The sequence below is a fragment of the Pteropus medius genome, unplaced genomic scaffold (genome assembly GCF_902729225.1).
Source record: "Pteropus medius unplaced genomic scaffold, Ma_sr-lr_union100, whole genome shotgun sequence".
Lineage (NCBI taxonomy): Eukaryota > Metazoa > Chordata > Mammalia > Chiroptera > Pteropodidae > Pteropus > Pteropus medius.
The window spans coordinates 20,540,938-20,564,846 of NW_024340849.1; the positions used below are offsets into that span (position 1 = coordinate 20,540,938).

The 23,909-nt window shown below is 40.0% G+C and overlaps 1 protein-coding gene across 5 annotated transcripts in view; it reads right to left on the reverse strand.

Moving 5' to 3' along the window:
* The window catches only part of KATNAL2 (katanin catalytic subunit A1 like 2), a 71,201-nt gene that overhangs the window by 6,932 nt on the left and 40,360 nt on the right, over positions 1-23,909 (reverse strand). For 4 of the 5 annotated variants that reach the window (XM_039842239.1, XM_039842229.1, XM_039842219.1 and 1 more), the window contains 9 exons: positions 21,539-21,656; positions 20,305-20,403; positions 18,038-18,136; positions 17,751-17,828; positions 14,791-14,889; positions 12,631-12,694; positions 12,313-12,431; positions 7,817-7,908; positions 5,527-5,637 (listed from right to left, as the gene is read on the reverse strand). In XM_039842239.1, the coding sequence (XP_039698173.1) occupies positions 5,527-5,637; positions 7,817-7,908; positions 12,313-12,431; positions 12,631-12,694; positions 14,791-14,889; positions 17,751-17,828; positions 18,038-18,136; positions 20,305-20,403; positions 21,539-21,656 (879 nt within the window). The remainder of the gene's footprint in view (positions 1-5,526; positions 5,638-7,816; positions 7,909-12,312; positions 12,432-12,630; positions 12,695-14,790; positions 14,890-17,750; positions 17,829-18,037; positions 18,137-20,304; positions 20,404-21,538; positions 21,657-23,909) is intronic. The other variant, XM_039842247.1, reaches the window with a different exon arrangement.

Genomic DNA, 23,909 nt, shown 5'->3' on the forward strand with positions numbered 1-23,909 from the left:
ACATCAAATGGCACAGATGAGCTGTTATTTCTTGCTTCTCTCTTGTCTTCTCTGTGATGCTATAGATCAGAGAAGGTGCTCCTTGGAGGAGAAGCACTGAATAAACAAAGATGCTACATGCCATCTCACTGCTAAGAAGGAAGGAAATGACTACCCCTTTGAGACAGAATGGATTTGTCTGGGGAAATGATAAGTTCACAAGCAGTAAAGGACAGCCTAGTGCCCTGAAAGATGCTATAGATGAGAACTACCACTACCTAACCCTAAAGCATTTCTTTTGAAATTTTACAACTGGGTTTTTACACATTTTGATATTATTTAATTATTTCTCCCAGAAGAACAAACTGCTTGAATCAGTTAAGTGCATTCCTTCACCTAAGATGCTGAGCCAAGATAAAGGCCTGTCCCAATATTCTTGATAAAAAATACACTATTTCCTTGGAGAAGGACTTGGGCAATACGTAGCAAGGAGCTTAAAAAACATCTTTACCCATTGATATAATAATTCTACTTCTAGAAATTTGTCCTAAAGAAACAACCAGATTTTGGTCAAAGATTTATTTCAAGGAAGTTTGTTTCAGTATTATTTATAATAGAGGAAAGCTGGGAGCATCATACATGTTTGACAGGAAAGAAATGATTAACTAAATTGTGGTATATTCATAAGTGGGAATTTAGGGCAGCCATTATAGCTTCTAATTTTCAAGGATTCTTTAATGACATTGGAAATGTTCTTACTATAATGTTAAGTAATGACAGCAGGACACTGGTGGGAATACAAGATGCACAACCTCTAAGGAGGGAAATTTGGCAATCTCTACTATAATTTCATGCACATTAACCCTTTGACCCAGCATGTCTATTTCCAGGAACCTACCCCAAAGATACACTGGCAAATACACAAAGTGATATGTGCACACCATGACTCATTGCAGCATTATTTTTAATACCAAAAAAGTAGGAATAACCAAAATACCCATCCTTAGGTGATTGGGATAGGTTACCATATGCACTAAATGGGACATATGCAGCTATATATAAATGGAGTAAAGAAGAATTTTCTGTATTTCTTTGGAAAGATCTCCAGTATATTTTGTTAAGAAAAAAAAAAAAAATCAAGATACAGAACAATTTATATGTCTCCTTTTGTGTAAGTAAACCAAGTTCAGTTATTCTATGGAGTTCTTTAAAAAAAACCTTGAGAGTTTAGCCGTGGAGCATGTGGCAGCTTATCTCTATGTAACATTATGTTCATTATGTATCATTAGTCCAGGGACCCTCAACTGGGAGTGATTCTCCCCACCCCCCGAGAACATTTAGCAATGTCTGGAGACATACTTTGGTTGTCACAACTGGGGAATGGGTGGTGCTACTGGCATCTTGTGGGGAGAGGCCAGGGATGCTGCCTAGCATCCTACAGTGCACAGGACAGCCCCCCACAGCAAAGAGTTATCTGGCCCAAAATGTCAATAGTGCTGAAGTTGAGAAATCTTGAATTGGCACTTCTATCTTAATTAGGCCAGGTCTGTGCCATTTTCCTCATCAAAATGTTACCGTCCTGATAGTATTGGTATTATCACTGAGAAACTCTGTTATATATACAAATATAAAATAGATATACATATTATGATAAAATTAATATTATATTAATGTTGTTAAGGACTAAGATTTTCACAATTAGAGAAAACATGCAATATAAAATCAAAGAATTCAACTAAATTAAAGAATTTAATTAAATTTGAATGGGAAATACTATTGTGAACCTATTATTTGCCTCTTTTTAAAACTATGTATTTCCTAGCTCTGCCCAATCAAAAGGTCAAGAATTAATGGTAATCCAGTAGCAAGGAGCCCCTCTAATTGTGAGACTATAATTCTCTCAATATCATTTCCCATTAAAGGGACCCAGAGCTCTGTGAATCAATGGCTAATTCCAGGTCTGGATCAAAATGTTCAAATGAAGCCTGAGTCATCTTGTGCAAGTAACAAAGAAGGTTGGTCTTGGCCACACCTAATAGCAGGGACACTAAGAAATAGAACTCCAAAATTCTATGTTGGGTAATGGGAATATTGGGAGGCAATTAATCAATCTCTGCCACAGCAGCATGGGATTAGGCAAATTAGTCTCTGGAACTGCACTGCCCAATATGGTAGCCATCAACCAACCACCTGTAGCTACTGGACCTTGAAATGTGGCTAGTCCAAATTGAAATGTGCCATAAATTTAAAATGGATTTGCACTGAATTTCAAAGATTTACTATTAAAAAAGTAAAATATCGCAATATTCTTAATATTGATTACATATTGAAATGATATTTTGGATATGTTGGGCTAAATGTTATTTAAATTAATTTTATGTTTCTTTTTATATTTTTAAATGTAAAATTTTAAAGTGCATGTGTGCCTCACATTATATTTCTATGAGACAGCGTTGCCGTCGAATAACCAGTCACAGGGTTTTCAGAAAGCCTCCGAGCCTAGGAAGGACAGACATGGGAAGTTTAACAAGGGCAGAAAGAGAGAAAGAGGAACAAAAACGTTCAGAAAGGAAGGAAGAGAGAGAGGAAGGGATGGGAGAAAAAGAGGCGAAGGAAGGAGGAAGCAAGGAAGGCAAAAGTTCCTTAAACGATTAAACAGAGTTACCATAACAATTCCACTCATAGTTACAAGAATAGGCAAATATATAGAAACAGAAAATAGATTACTGGTTGCCTGGTGCTGGGAGCAGTAATTAATAATGGGTATGGGGTTTCTTTGGGGGTAAAGAAAAATGTTCTAAAATTGATTGCAGTGATAGTTGTACAACCATATAAATATAGTTAAAACCATTGAACCGTATACTTTAAATAAGTAAATTTTATGGTACATGAATTATATCTCAACAGAGATTTTCTTTAAAAAACTGATGAGGTTATACCTGACAAGTCATTAGATCATATAGAAAGGGAAGGGGGTTGGGGAGAGACTGACTCATTAGTTACCACTGGAGGTTACTAGGGTACAACTCATGACTTTAAAAATCAAAAAGAAAGAATCCTGCTTGTCTAGTAAGAACTATATTTCAGGGTAACTAAATAGCCTTACTGGATAAGAGAAAGTTCTATTATAGAGAGCAGTTCTAGTTATCAATGAGAGGGAACCATAGAATCACACCCCTAGTGAAATAATGATTCAGGCAAAGATCATCAATGGATGCTAAAACCGTTGATGAGAACTGTACACCTGAACGCACTGATAGATCTTGGCTTCACCTGAAGCTGGACAACAGGACATTACCTCTCTCTGGATGCAATGCAATGTGATGTACGCAGCATAACCTATGATGTATGTTTGCCAAAAAATTATGCTGATCCTGAATCTAATCTAATGTTTAGTCTAGAGTAATTATAGTGGTAAGAGAAACAATCTGAATACTACTATGAGGATACAATGAGCCAAACCCAGAAAGTTTAGACATTCTACAGGACAATTACCTTGACAGTCAAGTCAATGGCAAGTGAGGGGGGAAAAAAAAAGGAGTTTGATCCAAATTAAAAAAGACTTTAGAGAACAATAAATTACAAAATGCAAACCTTGCTTGAGTACCGGGGTGAATCTTGCTTGGATATTAGTTTAGTAAATCAGTTGTAAAAAGACATTTTTGAAACAAAATGGGAAATCTGAATATAAACTGAGTATTAGATAATATTAAGGAATTAATATTAAGTTTGTTGGGTGTGATAATGGCATTGTGAGAATGTAAGAAAATATCCTTATTTTTGTAAAGATGTATGCTGAAGTATGTATGTGAGAAATAACGTAATAATCTGGGATATAATTTAAGATATTCAGCAGAAAAGAGGGGAAGTAAGAATAGATGAAATCAACTGGGCAAGATTGTTAGTTATGGAAACTGTGAAGTGGTGGGTTCATTGTGTCTTTTTCTTTTTTAGTGTTTGTTTGGAATTTTTCATAATAAAATGTTTATTAAAATCTCAGCAATGCTCAAGGATGTATGGGTTAGAGCATATTGGTTCCAAGATACATTGTAATGAAGCAATCTGTGATATGAAAGATGGACTCTCAAAAGCATGTGTGTATTTGCCATTTGACATGTTAGAGGAATTCTTTCAGGAAAGCCCTTCTAAGCTTATTTAATTTAACTTTTTATTATTTGCAATTTTTTTGGCGGGGGTCGGGGTTGCCTCTCTGAACCATTTTATTTGGGGCTTACCAAAACTGATTACCTTAGGGAAATGGTGGCAGCACAGTAACTTCCTCAACCAAGTCCTAGGTATCATTGGCAGCAGAGGGTTCTCTAATCCTCTAGAAAAGGCGTAGGTCTCCCTGGGGACATAGACCTTCTCAAAGCCAGGCACAAAGCTTCACTGTTTTCACACCCTCTCCCCTGAGACATAAGTAAAGTATTATGATCAACCCTGTTTCAAATGGATGAAGGAACAGAAATTCTTTCTCTAAAGGATTCCACAATTGTAATTAAATAGACTCCTCTTTAATATTATCTATAAATAACCTGTATCTTCAAAATGCAGAATGCTGATCACTTTAGCACATTAGAGAACATGTATAAATTTGCAGGGAGGTGGAACCAGGTTTAAATTATGAATATACTTAAAATAACAGATTACACATAAGCATCATGATTTCTTTTCAGTGACTTCTGCTTTAGGAGCCCAGCTGATCAGCACGTCCTAAAGAAGTGAGTCTCATTTCATCTTTGCATGTGGGAACAGAAATGAAAGGGCAGGGGTAAGGTAAGGGTGTCAAAGTCTGAGCCCTGTTGCAAATTTGCTGTTGACTTAGGGTGGATTGACCTCCCTTGACCTTGGTCCCCCTCTGCCAATGGGAAAGCAGCATTTCCTTATCTGTCTCCTGTCTCACCTGTATCTCAAAAGAAATAATGAACGTGAAAATATTCTTGGAATTATAAAAGATTATAATTATTTTTAAAATATACTCTCCAAGTAGATATTGTTTCTCCCTAGTCAACATCTCTTATTTCCCAATTCCCCTTCTAGAATTTTTCTTAAACCACTCTGGGATACAGTTTGAATAAAAGACTCTGAGAGTAGGTTGTATTTTCAATTAGAGATTATTTAGCTTTCTATTTACTGTGCAACATTAAGGAAAATATTTTCTTCCTAACTTAAAAAAAGCTTAATTTTAATGCTGTTAAAATCTAACATACTATTTCTGGAATAGTCTTTGAGTCCTAGAGATTTTAGCATGTTACTGTTCTATGCCAAAGTCCTGTTTAAACATAGTACATAAATTGTTTTTAAATGCAAAATATCAATTTTAAATATTGTCAGTGGTAGCCCTAGCCTAGGTTTCTTCAGTTAAGGCAGATTCTTTCATGGTACAGATAGTGAGGATTGAGGACTTGAACAGGTAAGACTTCAGATTAATCTTCTGAGACTGGAACCAAACAAGGAGGCTTTGCCCAAAGTGGCCACTATAATATCTTTATCCGTACTTACATGTATTCTGAAATGTATTCAGAATGCACTCTCTAGATGTCTTACCAGGGCAGGTTAGAAGCTGCTAAAACAAACACAAGGTCTTCAGAGCGAGCCAGCCCATCCATCTGCACCAGTAGTTCTGTCTTCATCCGAAGGCTTCCCTCATGCTCTCCGCTAGAGAGAGACAGGAGGTGAGGTTCTCCCAAGGGCAAAGCCTTTGCTTCCCATGACAAAAGCAGCACTCACAGCAAGGACTCAGGGACAGTGGAAAGGGTTCCCTTCCGGCAGCTAACCCCTTCCTTGCCTCATTCTCAAGAGCCACTCCTATGAGAGTTGGAAGAAACAAGTCATTTGGCGCTATATTCCCTTAGAGAGTAATAAAGAGGAAGTAAATGAACATAATGATGATATTGATAAGAAATCCAAATGTTTGCAGTGAACTGGAAAATAACTGAAGGATAGACAGTGCCACTGGTCGGTTAAATGCAACCTGCTGTATCTACCTGCAGTATTATTTACCTTTAAAAAAAAAATAAAACGGCATAATTGAGAATAATCCTTTTCATTTATATAGCAGGCATGAAAGAAGTTCCACAGGCAGTATTTCTTTTAGTACAATGTATGGATATAAACTGTCCAAAAAGAGAGAATAACTGCTAGACAGATCTGTTTCATTCTCTCCTAGTAAGAGGCAAAATAATGACATGGGAACTATCTATGCTTTCCTTGCACAGCAAATCGGAGGCAAATTCATCCTCCAACCTCCCCACCCCCACCACTGCCAAAGACCCTCCCACAAGAAAGAGCTCACTACAGGACCCAGACAATCCAAATTGGCTCTAAATACAGACCACATCCAGCAGGCTCTCCTTCCTCTTCACTTGTGTGGATGAAGGTCGAAGGACAGAAAAAAAAAATACCTTTCTTGGACAAGATGACATTCAATTTCTCATCTCTGTATGTATATGGTAGCAATCCAAATCAGGTATGCAGTTTTTTTTTAGGAACTTTGTCCCTTATTATCTAACTACCTTTTCCCAAGAGAGCAGTCTCACAGTACAGTTATATATTTATTCAGCATTTGCCCCTAATTATTATTCTTTTTAACATAATATGACCCAAGAAGTCTTCCAAGCACCTGCCCCGATTCCCTGGCTCTTTGCAGATTCTAGTTTTAGAGTTTAAGTTCCGGACGAGGAAACTGACATTCGGTGCCAAACCTGGAGCACACTCAAGGATAGTAAGTACAGTTTCCAAATTAGCTCAGTCAGAGCGGTGGGGAACCAGGGATAAAGACCAATAAAGAGAACGTAAGAGTGAGTTCCCAGGGTAAGGCAGGCCAGGCAGCTGGGGCTTTGCAGAGGGAATGACCACTAGTCTGGTGGATTCCCAGCCAGGTGCCCGTACAGCTGCCTGCTCCAGTCAGGTCCTGTATAGAGGGGCTGAGTGCCCTAGCCTGGGGCTGACGGCACCCACTCAGCCATGGAATCTTCCTGTTTCAATCAATGGCATGGACCATAATGGTTATTTTTCCCTGCTGGGAAAATGGTTTTGAATAAGTAAAATTTTATAAATAATATTCTAGTTAAGCGCCCAACAAGCTAATTATTTGCTTTTTATTACTATTAGTTCTGCCTTGATGCTAGACCATTAGAGGCCATTAATAAATGCAGTCTGTTGAGAGTTCCCAGAGACCTGTTTTTTTCAAGCCAGGAGAGACAAGTTTAGTAAAATGTTTCATAGAAAAAGCATTCTTAAAACACAAACACACAGAGAGAGAGAGAGAGAGAGAGAACACGCTTATTATAGTCTGAGAAGTGACTGGAAGTGAATGGTCTTTCTTGCTGGGGACATTAGCGGACACTTCATCTTTAGAGATGACACATGTGACATATTTAAAATCAGACATGCTGAGAGACAGCTCGATGTCACAGATCCGGTGGCTCCCCTAGCCTCGCACACCTTGTCAAAGACTGTGCCTCTCAGGACTTGGCCCTTTGCAGCCCCATTCCCCACAGGCAGCCCTCTGGCTCCAGAGGAAGCGATCATAGGTAGCTATTTTGAGCCAGCAGGACGGTTACAGCAGCCTGGGACTCTGGGGCTGGGTGATCTTCAGGCCTGAAAACCACGCTGTGGGGAAGGGGGAAGGCAGGATGACATTTCCTCCGGTTATAAAAACTACTTAAATCAGCTATTCAGTTAACAGGATCTAATTTAAAGACCTTTCCGTGTGTCTGCAGAAAATTTGTGGGCTTATTAATAGGCTCATTCTGCTGGTAAATGTCGATGGGCTTCCGACCATCAAACACACTTACAAGAGGGGAGAAGTGATGACCAAAAAACCGTCTGTTACCCAGGAGCCGTGCCTCTCTGACTCATCACCGATTCCAGCTCATCCAGGAAAATGGTGGAGGGGGCATGATAGCGAGCAAGTTCAAATAACACCTGGTGGGAGAAAAGCAACCACATGTTCAAATTCGTATATTTAAAGTTCTGAGATGCTCCCAGAGATTAAAAGCTTAGAATGACTATAATATTAAGCATTTATGCTGCACTCTGTTGTATATTTCACTAATAACTTTATAATCATGACAATTATTTCTCCCTAGCACACCCCATGGGGTTGGATGGTCCAATTATTTCCATTTATCACTTGATAAAATTAGAGCCAGAGAGAGTCAGTGGTTAGCTCAAGGTTACTAATCATATATGGGAGAACTTAAAGTAATACTCAGCCCTCAGCTTCCAGACCGTTAGCTAACCCCGAGACCCTCTGTCAATAACATGTTCCGCAGGGACACAAAAGCCTTGAAATACGTAAAATCCTTTGATAAGTTTCCCTAAGCCTTTTGGGATAATGACAAGGTTATTCTCAAAAGGAAGAATTGCAGGAAAAGGATAGAGTTCCAGTCATGGGTAACAGAACCAAAGAATTTTGCCTCTTTCTGCTCCCCAGATTATTCCACGGGGTCTCCATACCGCCCCGACACTGCCGTTCAGTAGGCTCAGCTACTTGAAGGCAATTCCCGATTGAGTAAAACGTTCCATTCCAGAATAAACTGTTATAGACTGAACAAGAATAGGAAAGCAAGCAGCAAAAGCACAGACATATAAAAACAAAATAAAGAGCTCTAAAGGGAGATATGGTGGTGATGAAAAGAGTATAAAAAGCTAGACCCTTTTTTTTTTAAACCCTGAAACTGTTCTCTTGAGCACCATATACAATTCTTCACTAGTTGATCAGAGAAAGCAGTAGAGATTTAGAAACGAGGTTCTTTAATAGGCAGAGGGGATTTATTCTCCATGTCACTTAGCACTAGCAAAGCATCACAAATAAGAAAGAAAGGGCTCAAAAAGGCCAGATGGTGGTTTTCATGAGTAGTAGCAGGTTGTCCTTTACAAGTCTCCTTTTCACCAAATGGGAAATTTCTCTCCTTTACCACTGCTTGCATTATGGTACATCCATATTCATGCTTAAGTATTTTCCTTTACAGAATCTAATTTCATTCGGCCAAGACAGTTGGCTCAGCCTAATGAACTGAGAGGACAGTGTCCATTCTGGGACACTCATCGCAAATGCCTTTTAGACATAATAGAAAGCACCTCATTAGAAGCAAGTAACTTGTCTTGTCACACACACACACACAAAAGCCCAAATATACCTGATATTAAGGATGAGTGTAACAGCAGCAATCTACTCAATGAAAAATGGAATATTAGGACTCTATTAGAATCGTACACATTTTTAAGGAGCTCTCTAAGGTGCAGAGAGATGAAGGGGCAAGACAAGACCAAACATCCAGTTGGAAAGAGAACCATATCTGGAGCCTATGTCTCCATGTTGATCACGCCACTGCTCTTTCCACTGCCAGAGAATATACAGAATCCTAGGTAAGTGCTCTGGAAGCATTACTCTAAAATTTTCAAAAGTACTTGGAGGAAGTTAAATCATATAGCTGGGGGTGGAGGGTGGATGTTGAAAGATGTAAGCACCAACAGGTGTGTGCATTTGCTAAAGAGACCACTCAAGTATTCAATAGCATCTACTCCTCAGAGGCATGAACATTAGGAAGGGAGGGAGGGATATAACCCAAGGGTTCCCTATAAATAACTCTTAATTGGAACAGAAAGAGAAGCAAATGGTAGGAACACTTCTTTGATTTAAGGGAAGGTCCCGAAGGGCTTTCTTTATCTGAAAGCTTCACAGTAAGGAGCTTGACAGCATGACCAAGATTTTGCAGGTGATATTTTCAAGAGCTCAGAAAACAAAGTAGTTTCTTAAAGGATAGAAGATGAGATCCTTCAAGATTAGTAGAGGTTATCTATTTTTCTCTTGAATTATTTTTTTTAAATATCCAAAATAAAAAATGCATTTCACAGGAAAAAGAAATACAAATTCTTCTAAACCTATGAAAAGATGTTCAAATTCATGCAGAATTAAAGCAATGCATATTTGAGCACTGAAATATTTCTGCCACTATCAGATTGGCAAAGATTTTAAAATTTGAGTTCTATACAGTGTTGGCCAGGATGCGGGAAAGCAAACACATTCACCATTGATGGGAGTGTAAGCTGGTGCCACCCTGCTGGCAGGCAGTTTTGCAATCATGATGTTCATTCCCTCTGGCCCAGCAATTCTACTTCAAAGAAATAGTCCTACGTGACTATATATGCAAAGTTGTGTGTGTATTCACACTGTTCACTGTAACTTTGTCGTCATAGCAAGAGACTGGAAACAACCTAAATGTCCATCAAGAAAAGACTGGTTAAATATGTTTTGGGACACACCTATGCTTTGAAATACTCATTCAGACACGTAAAAGGACATGTTCTGTCTGTAATAGTGTGGAACAATACCCAAGTTATACTGTCAAGTGAGAAAAAAATACAAAGTACAGGGAAAAAAATGTTCCTACTTGTATTTAAAAAGGGAGATACAGATACAGTTATTGATGTTAATGCAGATGGAGATAAATGTTCCATAAGATTGCACCAGGAATTGTAGTGGTTGCCTCTGGGGTGAAGGCTCACAGGTCTATATACCATTTTGTACTTTTTTTTTTTTCCTCCAAAAAGACTAGCTACTTTTTAAATATAAAATGGAGGAATCATTTCTTCACTCTTAGAATTCTAACAAAAGAATATTTGAAGCAGAGGACAACTTTAAATAAAATGCTCACACAGAAGGGAGAGTTGTGGTTAAATGGCTTTTCTGGCTATTTGGCATTAAACAAGAAAATCCATTTATTATCAATCTTTGTTAAGAATATTCACACAATATCTGAATGAATTCTTCTGTCCCGGTTAAGTGCTCTCCAGGTAAGTGCTGTCCGGGCAATATATTGCAGTGTTTCTTTGAACACTTTGCTGTATCTTGTGTTCATATAGCTCTAACCACTGTTTTCCACGATAGGAGATGAATCTAAACTGATTCTAGGGGAATTTTGTAAGTTTTGTTTGTTCCTCAGCACACAGAAATGGAATGTTAAAAATAAAAAAAATCTTCAGGCTGATAAGGATTTTAGTTAGTTGAATTTTAGCTGAAACCCACAAATTGAGGAGCAGCTAAATTCAGGTCCCATCTTTGGACCTGGAAATGAGTTAGACTTAAGATGAAGAACAAAGAAATAGAAGATGTCAATATAGATTTCCATGAATTACAATCTTAAAGAGGTGATAAGAGTTTATAAAAACATACACATTTGAAACAACTTGAGAACAATGATCAAAATAGTGAATAATAGGTTACTTCAGGTAAATGAGTCCTTTAAAATATCTTATTATGCCTTCCAATTAAGCCATAATATTTTGAAAATGAGTCACCCAAGGAAATATAATTTAAGGATAAAATTTTAGATTAATTTCTTCTCATAAAAAATATAAGTTTTTCACTTAGTAGTGATTACCTATCAGTCATTCCGCAGAGTGCAATAGTTTAAAAGGATTTCTGAGAAGGACCCACCTTATATTAAGGCATAAATCATAAACAGGTATTCTCAAAAGATAAAATTTTATATTATAAAATATACTATAGACTATGAATGAGATATTGTAAAGATGGAAACAATCTCTTAAGGAAAGAAAAAAAACCCTACATCCTGTAGGCACTGTGAAGGAAAGTTGCTGAGAGCATCTGAAAGAATAATTAAGTTTTAAATTTCTTAAAACTAGCATACAGTAGTAGTCTTTCAATAAATGTTAACTGAATATCCTGCAATGCTTAATAATAAATGCTTCTCTAGTGAAAAAAAAAAATAGGCCACTTCAGAGACAGTTTTTTCCAGCTTCCATTCATAACTTGCGTGAATCACAAAAGCACTGCCAGTCAAATTCCCAAAGGAAGGAAGATCATGTTTTGCTGATGGGAGCATAACTAATATCCACATATGATAGTCACTCCATCTCCCGGGCTTTTGGTAATCAAGATCCAGGGTAAATTCTAACATATAAATCACCTACAAACAAATAAGCTGTAACATCATTTTATACTACTGTATTCTGCTGGAACTTATTCTAAAAATCCAAAATCAAGAATGCCTGTATCTATGAAACAAACTGGTGATTACCAGAGAAGGGAAGGGTTGAGGGGATGGACAAAATAAGTGAAACAGACTAAGAGATACAAACTACAAACTTCTAGTTATAAAATAAATAAGTCACGGGGATATAATGTATAGCATAGGAAATATAGTCAACCATATTGTAGTAACTTTGTATGGAGACAGATGGTAACTAGACTTATTGTGGGGATCATTCGATAATGTGTATAAATATCAAATCACTATGATGTAGACCTGAAACTAATAGGATATTGTATGTCAATTATACATGAAAAAAAAAAATTCCTACCCGAACAAGTTTTTCTGAATCCCCTCTCCATTTGCTGACAATGGTAGATGCAGAAATGTTAAAGAAGGTTGTTTTGCATTCCGTGGCCACAGCTTTGGCCAGCAAAGTCTTTCCTGTACCTAGAGACACATGCGAATAAAGTATGAGCAGCACTTGAACTTCACTTCTTTGCTTACAGACAGAAGTCAGTCTCACAAGCAAAAAAGGAGGAGGTTCTTCGGCACTTGTTTGCCCCAGTCCTGAGGCGAGGACAGGTGGGGCAACTCATCCTCCGCATACACGCTTAATACCAAGACTAAACCAGAAAAGCACCTTTACCTGGAGGGCCATACAGCAGTAGTCCTTTCCAGGGGGAAAGAATTCCTGTAAACAGCTGTGGGTACTATGGGAACAAGGAACAGCAATGAGGTTTGGTATCTGTGAGTCAGTCGCACCCTTAGCATAGGCAAGCTAGCGAAGCTGGAGCGAAACACAGCACAACGCTAAGATTCACATTTTCCTTTTTTTAAGGCTGGCTACTAATGCATATATCTTATTTATCCCAATTTTACTTTCACATTTGATAGGAATGCATGGCTTAATTTTTGTGACTTTTTAAAAGAGAAACATTTTTAAGGAGAAAAAAAAAAGGCATATGTATGTACTTTTCCTCTCCATTACGATGGAGATCAAGATCCAGGATAAATTTCTTACATGATAACATCATTTCCCCCGAGTTCTATATGCAGAGCATTTGGCAATCTTTTGAATGTTGTAAAGCGGGTATGAAACTTAAGAGAAACGCTAGAACCAACAAATAAAGGTGTATGTGAATAAAACACAAAGCTGTGGGGAAGTCTGATTTAGAAACTGGGAACATTCAGTGCCGAATGCATTATGAGACACTGGCTCCAAACGGGACATGCATAATCTTCAATGAGTTTCTCCCATTAGTTCGAATTCAAACAATCTGGAGGGTGGGTAGGGTTGGTAGAGAACAACCATAAGGAAAGAGGATAGTATAACTGTACCTAGCTTTTAGTTCCTAGCTGATGCTAATGTCAAAATCTCTATGCCATCACGTACAGAGCTTATAATACCATGGGGATAACACATCCAGAGAGTTTCAATGAGATGTTCTATCCTTTCCATAAGTCTTGTACTATAGAGCCACTCAGAGGCATTGGTGAATGAACATCTACCAGTTCTGAACACTAGCGTATTTCTTACCCCCATGTCTGAACACAGGAAAAAAGGTGGAGAAACACAATCCACACTTATTGATTTTTGTCTCACTAGAATAGAAGCATCCAAAAATCAGGGGCGGCAAGGATTCAGTGGCAAAAAATAAATAGGTTATTCAACAAAACAAACTTGTAATCCTGACTGAAAATGGCCACGAATTCCTTCTAGCTCCTTCCATCAAGAGGCAGAGTATATTTCTCCACCACTTGAATCTGGACTTGACCTTGTAATTTCAGTCAATGGGACATTAGCAAATATAAGGAGCTTGAAAATATAAGACTAGAAAATATGAGGACTATAAGAGGAGACGCGGGAAACGCTCGTGGATTGAGACCTGCCCTTTCTTGCTTCTGTCCGTAAACTCTCCGCCACCATGTGGATAAGACTGGCCTTGCCTGCTGGAGGACGAGCGGCACGTGGAGAGAGGCCTCAGCTGTCCTGTTTATCCCAGCTTTCCCAGCCTCTCCATCTTTTCCAAACACTCTGGCTGATGCCGCACACATGTGAATGAGGCCAGCCAATACCATGTGAAAAAGAGAGAAACCGGCCCAGCTGAGCCCAGCCCCCACTGCCTACCCACGGAATTGCCAACAAATAATTATTGTTTCAAAGACACTACATTTTGGGGTGGTCTGTCATACAGCTAAAGCTATGTGATACACTGACCTTCTCATCACTACATTTGTAAACCAAACATGGAGAGTCTTGTTTTTCTTTTTTCTTTTTTTTTCCTGTTGATTGAGCCACTCTGCACAAAGACTTGTCAGGAGTAAGTGATGACACAGCATGCTGTCTTTACTGGCCATTGCCCTAAAGGAGCTACCTAGTCTTTACAACCAGCCAAAAGCAAAGCTCCAGATGATGGGAGTTTGGGGGGAAGGAGAGAAATATATGAAAACGAAGTAAGCAGCCCTCTCCTACAGAATATTTCTACTATAATATATTTCTTTGGAGGCAAGCTAATTTGAGCTGATCTATAGGAACTTACAAATCATATGTACTACAGAGTCTTAAATCTTAAATTTCCACTTAGAGCAGACACCTGCCTTGAACCCACATGTAACATGATTTCAAACTGTCTAGAATGTACTGGGCCTTGATACTCCAGTATTGACGAAGTATTGTGACACAGGCAAAAAGTTAACTTGTGGACAGAAAACCATCCTGTGCCTCTCTCCCAGATGAATGTATGACATACAACTTGTCCAGTGGATAATAAACAGAAAAGACCCCCAAGAGGCTTCTCATCCTTACCCTTGTAGGATACACAACAGCTTCTTTGACTAACTGCTTGGCTGCATCGAGTCCAATAATGTCATTCCACTTTATGTTTGGATTATGGAGATAAATGTCCTGCAATGCACATTTGATCATTTTGTTAAAACTAATGTTTTCCTCCACAGCTGTAATAAACACAGGAGCTGCAGAATACTTGACTTACAATAGGACATAAAGTGCCGGTGATAAAATTTTTTCATGTTAGATATATGTATTTATGCACATTGTAATTTGGGATCGGTTCACCAAAGGGATGCCATAGGAATATTCAGTGATTTTCCCTGAAGAAGATATTGATAATAAAATATGGTACTTTTAGCGGGGGAAAAAAACTCCTAATGATAGACTATACCTGGCTTCAGTCAATAGCAAACCAGGCTGATTTACGACCGTAATCAAAGAAGGTACAGAATATGCCTTTGAATTACATTAGCTTTTACTGGGAAGCACAGTTCCTAGCCCACGCCTGGCCTCTCTCTTGCTCTTTGATCTTGCAAACACTTTTTTAATTTGTTGCATAAAAAAATTAATGCTCCTCTGAAACCAATTTCTCTTTTTCTCTAGTGATTGCTCCCTACTTCCATCAAGAACAATTGCTTCTACAAAATTCAAGGAAGCCAACAACCAAGCAAAAGCGAGTTTTTCCCTCTTAGAGTAGAGCCCTGTAGCAACCATCTAGGGTAATCGATTAAGGTAGCTTTTACTGATAACTCATTTACAGTTTCCAAACTTCAATTTCACAAGACGCCTCAGAACAGTCACTCAGGGGCCTTTCTCAGTAGGAGCTGTTTGGGGCAAACAATATCTAGAGTATTACATCAAAACAAACAAATAAACAAACAAACAAGAACTTCTTTCCAAAGTCATCCTGATGGCTACAGAACAATCTGGAAACTATTTTTTTAGTTATTTAATTTTTAAATAAGCGATACATGCATAAGCTCAAAAATACAAAAAATGTTTTAAACGCCGGTGAGATGTTATGCTCCCACTTCTGTCCTTCATCCTCCCAGCTCCCTTCATCACAGGTGACGGCTTTTATTAGAGACATTATTTCTGCAAGGGATTTTGGTCGTACATAATATTCATGATTCATTCCTGATGGGGATGACAGCGAAAGGAGTCCGTCTTCCAAGATCCTGGGAGAACCCACCCTGCCTTTAAAGCCTGGATCTGCATGGCCACCAGCCACTCGCGTTCTTCTTACTACCCTTTCACGCACAGTGGGTGTTCATCTGCCTTGGAATTCAAAGCATCCATAGATAATGGTAGTATATCTTGCTCTCTTCTAAAGTTGACATGCGTTCCACATAGCAGTGTTTAATTTCCCAATAGGAAGTTTCTCCTTATAGCAATCAAAAGTTATTAGTCAGAATTCAACAGGGCTCCCGCATGAGGTGGTGAGCTCCCTCTCGCTGTAAGCATCCAAGCAGAGTCTGGATGATCTCCTCCCATGGTACTATTGAAAGGATTCCAGACGAAATCATTTCAGGCCACTTCCACTCTACAACTCTGCCATCACTAGTCATGTCATTCTTTTGAGACTATTAATTTTTATGGCCATGAACAATATTTTTCTCTGCTTTCTTATGCATCCCGGTTACCATAGTCTGGCTTGACCTTGCATCCTCTCCCAGAGCTGGTCTCCCTATCTCCATTCCGTTGATATTCATCCACCACACTGTCATGAGAACAAGCTATCTAAAAACACATTTGATTATCCCATTCTTGATGGACACCCTTGAAAGATTCCCCACTTCCAGCAGGGAACAGGTCCTGTTCACAGCGCCCTTCCTCAGGAAACCTGGCTCTCTCCAGCACTCTGCGTGCCCTACTTGGCTTACAAGAAACACTGCACAAGCGATATAATTTCACAGATCGGTACTTTTGCCCAGAATGCCCCCTACCCTCTGTCTTCTACTCTTTTTCACGTAGCTATTTCCTGTGCATCCCCTTCCCTAACACTTTCCCGACACTTTGGCACAAAACATCCCTCCTTTATGCTCTCGAAATCCACCTTGCCGGTGGGACAAGAAACTCTTGTGGGCCCGGATTATGTCAATTAACTCATCTTTGTGTTTCCAGCCCCCAGCACATGCCCGACACATAATAGATGTGCAGTGAACAACTACTGGACTGAATAGAGAAAGCTGGAGAACCTTGAATTACCTCGGTCACTGTGCATTTTTTTGCATCGTTTTAAACATCTGTCTGAGCCTGCCCAGGTTTCAGTCTTTTGTGAAATAAGAGATCACTGGAAATTGGAAAAGTCTTCTATAACTCAGGAATCTCTTCTATGCCCAAGGAACTTGTCCAAAATCACACAGCTAGAAGGAGGAGGATCTAGACATAAAATCCAGGCCAACCGGTCCCAGAGCCTGTGTCATCAACCAAAAGACTTTCCTGTCTTTGGATTCTGCGGGGGGAAGGTGTGGCGGGTGAGATGTGGGGGAGGGTAACCTTGAAAAATCAGTAGTCTAGATGGTAAGCTCTTTGCCGCTCACCTTGTTTTTCATGAAAATTTCTATTTATAAAATCAGACTCTTGACATCTTTATTTCTAGGCTTTGTTTAAACAAGATACAGACATGCTCTTTCCTTCTCTGGGAGGCTTTCTTTCCTTAACCCTTGGCTCTGTTCTAAAACCTTTTGCCTGTCCCTCTCTTTTTAAGTCTTTATCAGTTTTTTTTCTTTTTCTTTTTTTTTTTTTTTGGCCTCCACAGTGAGATGGTGGGCTTTTTATATTGTAATTTTATGATTCTATAATTTATTTATCATGCATTATTGTGCCTCTAAACAATATAAGTGCCTTTGCAAGTGGGGGTACTTTATAAATAAATGATCATATTTATTGTTATTAATAAAAGAAGCAGCCCACAATGCTCCAGGAGCCCCAGTCCGCCTCCGTAAATTCGTGAATTGAATATCAGATCTTACCCGGCTCACCACGGCTGCCAATTCTCGCATCTCACTGTTCATGCCAATAAATGCACTCAGAGGTTTCAGCAGTCGTTCCTGACAACGAGAACAGAAAGCCTCACATTATACTATTGCTTCCTAACTTAAGAAGAGAAACAAGGCACAGATCTTGGTGACACAAATGGTGGCAGATTGCTATGACCTTGAGCCTGGTCTCGAGGTTTCTCTGGACCCAAAATTATGTTTCTGAAATGCGTATGGATTTTGGCAGTCTGCAAGATGAATGCCACATCTCAGCCACTTACTGAGGGGTCAGGGTTACAGTCGAAGCTGTTCAAGCCAAGTTCGCTGGTCGCTCCTTTGATAGCGTCTGTGAGCAGCCCTCGGATGTCAATGATTTGGCCCTGAAAGGGAGCAGTGGTTATTTACACCATTAAACATGAAGGAAGACTCTGCTTAATAGCTCAGCTTTATTAAACCAAGACACATTTATGTACCCTGGTGTGTAGGGCGAACTTAAAGTTTTAAAAAGAACCTGCACTAATAATAAATAAAGGGATTTCCCCAAGTCGGAGCACTCTAAGAAAAAAATAAGTTGTAAATAAATTCTTTAGAATGAAGTTGGTTTGAATAAAAGTTCACAAGCATTTTTCAGTTCCTGACATACATCGTCTGCTCCATTACATGTCTATTTCTCCTGTATTGTCTCCTCCTTGTGAAACATGCTGCATGGAGAAAGAGCTCATTGGCACAAGAGTAATGATAGTTCCTATTTACTGACTATCATGGACTTTCACCACTCAGTAGAGTGCCTGGCAAAAAACAGATGTGCAAGATACCTTGTGAAGATTATTTCCAATTCTTATAACACTTCCACTAGCCAGGAGTGGTGTCCTAATTTCATAGATATAGAAGTAAAGCCAGATAAGCTATGTGCCCAGGGCCACGCAGCTAACAAGTGACTTCAGGCCAGGATTCAAACTCAGATATCTGTCTTCCATACTCCTTCCTGGTCTCCCCTATAGGCAGAAGGAAAAGGTAAGGATGCAACAAAATAACAATTGCTGTAGCCAGCATTTACTGAGTGTTTATTATGTGCTGGGCACTGTACTAAGGCCCTGCGTTCATTAGGACATTTAAAGTAACCTTATGATTATCTCCATTTTACAAATGAGAGAGAAATGCGGCTTGGAGAGATTAAACAATTTGCCCAAGGTTACATAGCTGGGAAGATCTGAACCAGGGTTTGAACCCAGGCAGGCTGACTCCAAAGTCATTGCCTTTAAGAGCAACATGGCTTCTAAATTTGCAGTGGGGCTTGGAAACCCTGAACGTAGGGGCCCTAACACGGCAATGAGAGACGCATTTTGGAGATTGGCCCCTGGACGTACACCCGCATTCAACTTATGAACATTTGAAATACAAGAGAGAAAGCCATCTACATTTTACCTTGTGCAATCCCATTTCTACTAGGAAGAGAATTTATAGCCAGACTCCTTCAAAGGTTTAGTGCTGGGTTAAATAGTCCCTTTCTTGTGACCTGATCAGAAACGTCCATTCATATGAACTTGAGATGTTCACGGGAGAAACTAATGCCACAAAATTGCTAGGCACAAAAGTGACTGAAAGCATGATGAAAAATAGTGAAGCTGAACAGGGAAATGTTTCTCCATGCAAGGCATTGATTCGAATGGTATCGTCTCCAGAAACTATTCATATAATTGAGGCCCTTACAAGGAGCCAGTTCAGGCCAATGAGACAGAGCCCTCGATTTCCAGCTTCCCCTCCAAACACACACAATCCAAAGTTCAGTTTGGCTGAGAAGAGCTGGCTGGAGGTAAGTCAGCAGTTCTGGAGTTTGAGAACTTGATGAAAGAAAGATGATTCTTAAAGAAATACAATCCTGGAAGTTTCAAGAGAAATGTGTTGGTGTTGAGGCTGCTTTTCATTTCCAAGTGACATGTTTTAACCTACCTTTTGGCCGTATCCTCCCAACTTGGTTTTTTTTTCTGTTTGAGAAACTATTATTTACAAATCAGGACATGAGGTTCATAGTGAAAGGGGTAGACATATCTATCAAGAACAAGAGCAAGTCTCTATCAACCGAGGTTTCATGGTTTACAGGAAATTATGTTCAAGCTGGAGCCATAATTCCAAGGAGAAAGGTGACACCACTAATTAACAACCACTGACAGTACAGGAAACAATAAGTATGAGGCCACAACTCCTTAAATAATGCAGAATAGTTACCAATGTTTATCATTTTAATCACAGAATTTTTAAGCTGGAAGGAACATTCAGCCATCTCTTCCAAATCCCTCAGTTTACACATGAGGAAACAGCTCATCAGAGATGGGGCAGTTCACCTAGTCCAATTATCCAGAAAGAAGATTCAGAACAGAACCCCAGGGTTCTAATCCTTATCCAGTGCTCTCCCCAGTTCACCTAACAGCCATCCTTTGATCTTTACTTATTAACTTTCCTGTTTGACAAAAGTAACATTTTTTATTTTCATTTTTAAAAAGCAAAAGGAATTTCCCCTTTCACAATTAGGTTCATGAGTTCCACTTACTTTGTGTGGACGGACGTTTTCTCCTCCACTGCCTTTGTTGATTCCTGATATGCTTAAGCCAAAGTCCGAGCTCTCCGTGCTAGTGTTGTTGACAACCTCCTGAAGGGAGAGGAAGACAAGGAGAAGTCAGCTGTGGAAAGCGACTTAGAGATGCTGATTGTTAACTGTCTGTTCCGCCATGCCAAATCAAATGCTGAAGATCAGCTCTGACGAGGGGAAGCCCATGTGCAATTTGGCCATTTCTGTGTAGTCCCAACAAGATGAATTAACTATTGGCCTGTGCCACATGGAAGGAGCTGTCCCTGGAAGCCATGGGCTCCGAGCAGTGGGGGAAACAGTTGTGCCTCGACCCATCCCCATTCTCTGGCTTGTCTTTTCTCCTGTGACCAGAGGTGTTTGTGGCCATGCGTGGCTGAGTTTGGAGAGGCAGCAGAGTCAACCGGCTCCTGTGGGATTTACCCTGATGCACCTCCACCTCCCTCCTGCCTGGGTCCGACAGCAGGGGCCAAACCATCCAGCCTCCCTGAGGGCAAGAGATTCCTTTTGACCAATTGAGTTTTGTGATTATTTCTTTCCATCCTCCCAGATATCTTTGACATTAGCTCTTTCCATTCTTTTCCACAACTTCTCTTGGTTCTTTTCTTTTTTTTTTTTAAACCTCATATGTTTTGTCCTAAACTGAGAGGTTCTAGGCACAGACCTCCTGAGTCAGAAGCCATCGGTTTTATTCACCTGCCGAACTCTCTCGTCTTGCTTCCCATCCCCTTCCCCAGAAAGGGGTGGGGAAGTTCGGGGTGGGGACCAACCATGTGCACTTTGAAGAAAGCCAACAGTAGGCGCGGAGTTCCAGCCACACCTGAGACTGACCCTGGCCTACTTTTAGAAACCCAGGGATGTGCTTCGGGACAGAAAGACCTGTTACCTCGAATGGAAGGACCGAACTCTGCAGCAACCAGGTCCTCCTGCTTTGACCGAGCCCAGTGTTATCCAGCCCTCAGACCAGGGGAAAGGCTGGGGAAGGGAGGAGTCCCGTTCAAATTAGGAAATATTAGGAAGACTAGGGATTTGCCCAGGGTTTTAATCCATCGAACTAGAAGAAAATCTACAATTTAATGAAATCACAGGAATTTAAAAAACATAGGTCCTCCAAAAAAAAAAAAAAATGTGACTGTTTTTGTGGAGCTATTTCTCAGCTGCCCACAATTTTACCAACTCCAAGCAAAGCTGCACCGACCTGTTTAGGATGCTCCTTATGGAGGGGTTTGGCTTCCCCTGGCTTCCCTGCTGTAGTTTTGGACCGTGGCCGCTGCTGACTGATCTTGGGAAGATTTTGACAACTGTTACTCATCGCCCTGGGGAAGGAAACAAAGACCTTGGAGGAAATTATTCTAACATTCAGTTTGGAGTAACTAGACAACTATGGAGCACACATAAAGAAGTTCTTGAAAGATAGGCAGGTACACCACAATAGGGCCCTTCCTTCTGTACTATCCCCCCACCTCCCACCTCCCCACCCCTCCACCCATTCTGGCCCTGACTTCTCCAGTCTCTACTCACTAGGTTCCTCCAAGACTGGGTTAGAGAACCCACCTCCTCCTGGAGGCCCCAACTCACTCTTTTCATTTTTCCTTCACACCCCTTGGTTTCACCCTTCTGAAATTGCTTTATTTCCCCAAGAACATATTGCTTTACAAACATTCTTCCATTTTTTCTTCCCACCTTTTTTTAAGAGCAGCACTCAGACCAGGGGAAAAGTGAGGAGGAGGAGGGCATCCTCTGTTCAAATTAATGAGCATTGGGAAGCCTAAGGATTTATCCATAGTTTTTATCCAGTGTGCTGGGTGTGTCCTGCCTACTTAAAACACCTCCCACCATGCTGCTTACAGTAAATGTCAAAAGGGGCTTATGAAAGGAAAGCAAGCTTACCTCGTTTCTGTTGTCAAAGATCATTCATATTTGTAAAACAAATTTTCATCAGATATTATGTACTTCAGACAAAACAAATCAATGGGGCTAGAAGTCAGAATAGTGGCTAACTCTGATGGAGACGGTGGGGGTGGGGGTTGACTGGGAAGGGAGCCTACTGGTAGGCTACAAGTGGGGGTAGTTATGAATATATGTGCATTTGACTGTATATATGTAACATATCAATACAAAGGTAAAATAAATCTCTTTTTTACATCCTCATAATTAGATGAACAATTCAGTACTGGAATATTTTTAGATAGGGGATGAAATCAGAGAGAGGCAGGATTTGCTCATGGGAAGAACACGAATGCTCACACTATCAGTTGTTTAGTTCTCTCCATTTCCCCCATGTTCTAAGTGGTCTCAGAGAGCTGCCGTTTCGACTCCTATTTCTTTGTAGGAAAGGAAAAGTTGTTCAATGTGTCTAATACAAATACATAGCAATTTGGCCAGCAAGACCACTCATGCCAACAGTAGTACCACCAGTGTCCACACACGGCGACCCCAGCATCAGGCCCATGGGTGAATGTCATGAGCAGTGGACAACTGCCAGTTTCTCAGGCGTCGGTTTTTCACCTGTAAGCGAGGAATCAGAATGTCTGTCCCGCAGGCCTTTTGTTGGCACAACAATGAAGTAGTTATGCGATGAGTACCAAGCATATTTTTCTAAATGCAAACCCTTATGAATAGCATTGATTTAAATGAAGTGAGGAGATATATATATATGTGTATATATATATATATATATATATATATATATATATATATATATATATATAGTCAACTTATAACATCCTTGTGAAGGGCTGTCAGGGACAAGTCTATTTTTCCCCACTACTGGTTTCCCATTAGGCAGTTGGTTTAGACTTGCTTTAATGTGAACAAAGACAAGTGCTCTAATGTGCAAAGCATTGTGATTCATTTTCAGTCAGCTACAATGATTGTAAAAATCCTTTCTGACGTGGAACCAAATTCACTCCGCTTTAATTTTAGTCACCAGTCCTAGGTGTGCCCTTTGGAATTCTGCAGAGAAGGTCCAATTCCCCTTTAGAGAGCGAAGACTGCTACCGCATTGTTCTAGGGGCCACCCCACCCCAAGTCTTTTCGTTCTTCAAGCTAAACGTCCCTGGTAGTCCCAGTCATTCCTAAGGTCACCTGCCTTCCAACTTCTTTTTCATCCTGGTCATCTTCCCTTTCTCCACTGCCTTCTGACCAGAAGAGAGTCACATGCTTGCTGGACACTATTCCCATTGACAAGGCCCGAGACCACACTAGCAATCACACTGCACTGTCAACTCACACCGCATTTGCCGTCAACTCAGGTTTCTATGTCTCTGATTTCGTAATGGGGCGCTATTTGTTCTGACTCTTTGGTTAGAGCTTAAATCTTGTTTTATTAAGTTTCATTTTGGAATTTTGGGCCCATCTCCCAAATTGTCAAGATCTTTTGGCATCCTGATTCTGTCATCCATCACATTAAATAACCTTTTCTCCTTTGGATCAGCTGCAGATCCCTAAACTGGGAGCTTGCTCTCTGGCGTGAGATGCAAAGAATTAGGAAAAGGCACTTTCATTTGTTAATAGCCAGTCTCACGACACAACCTCTCGTTTTAATAACTATCTTTGAGTATAAAACT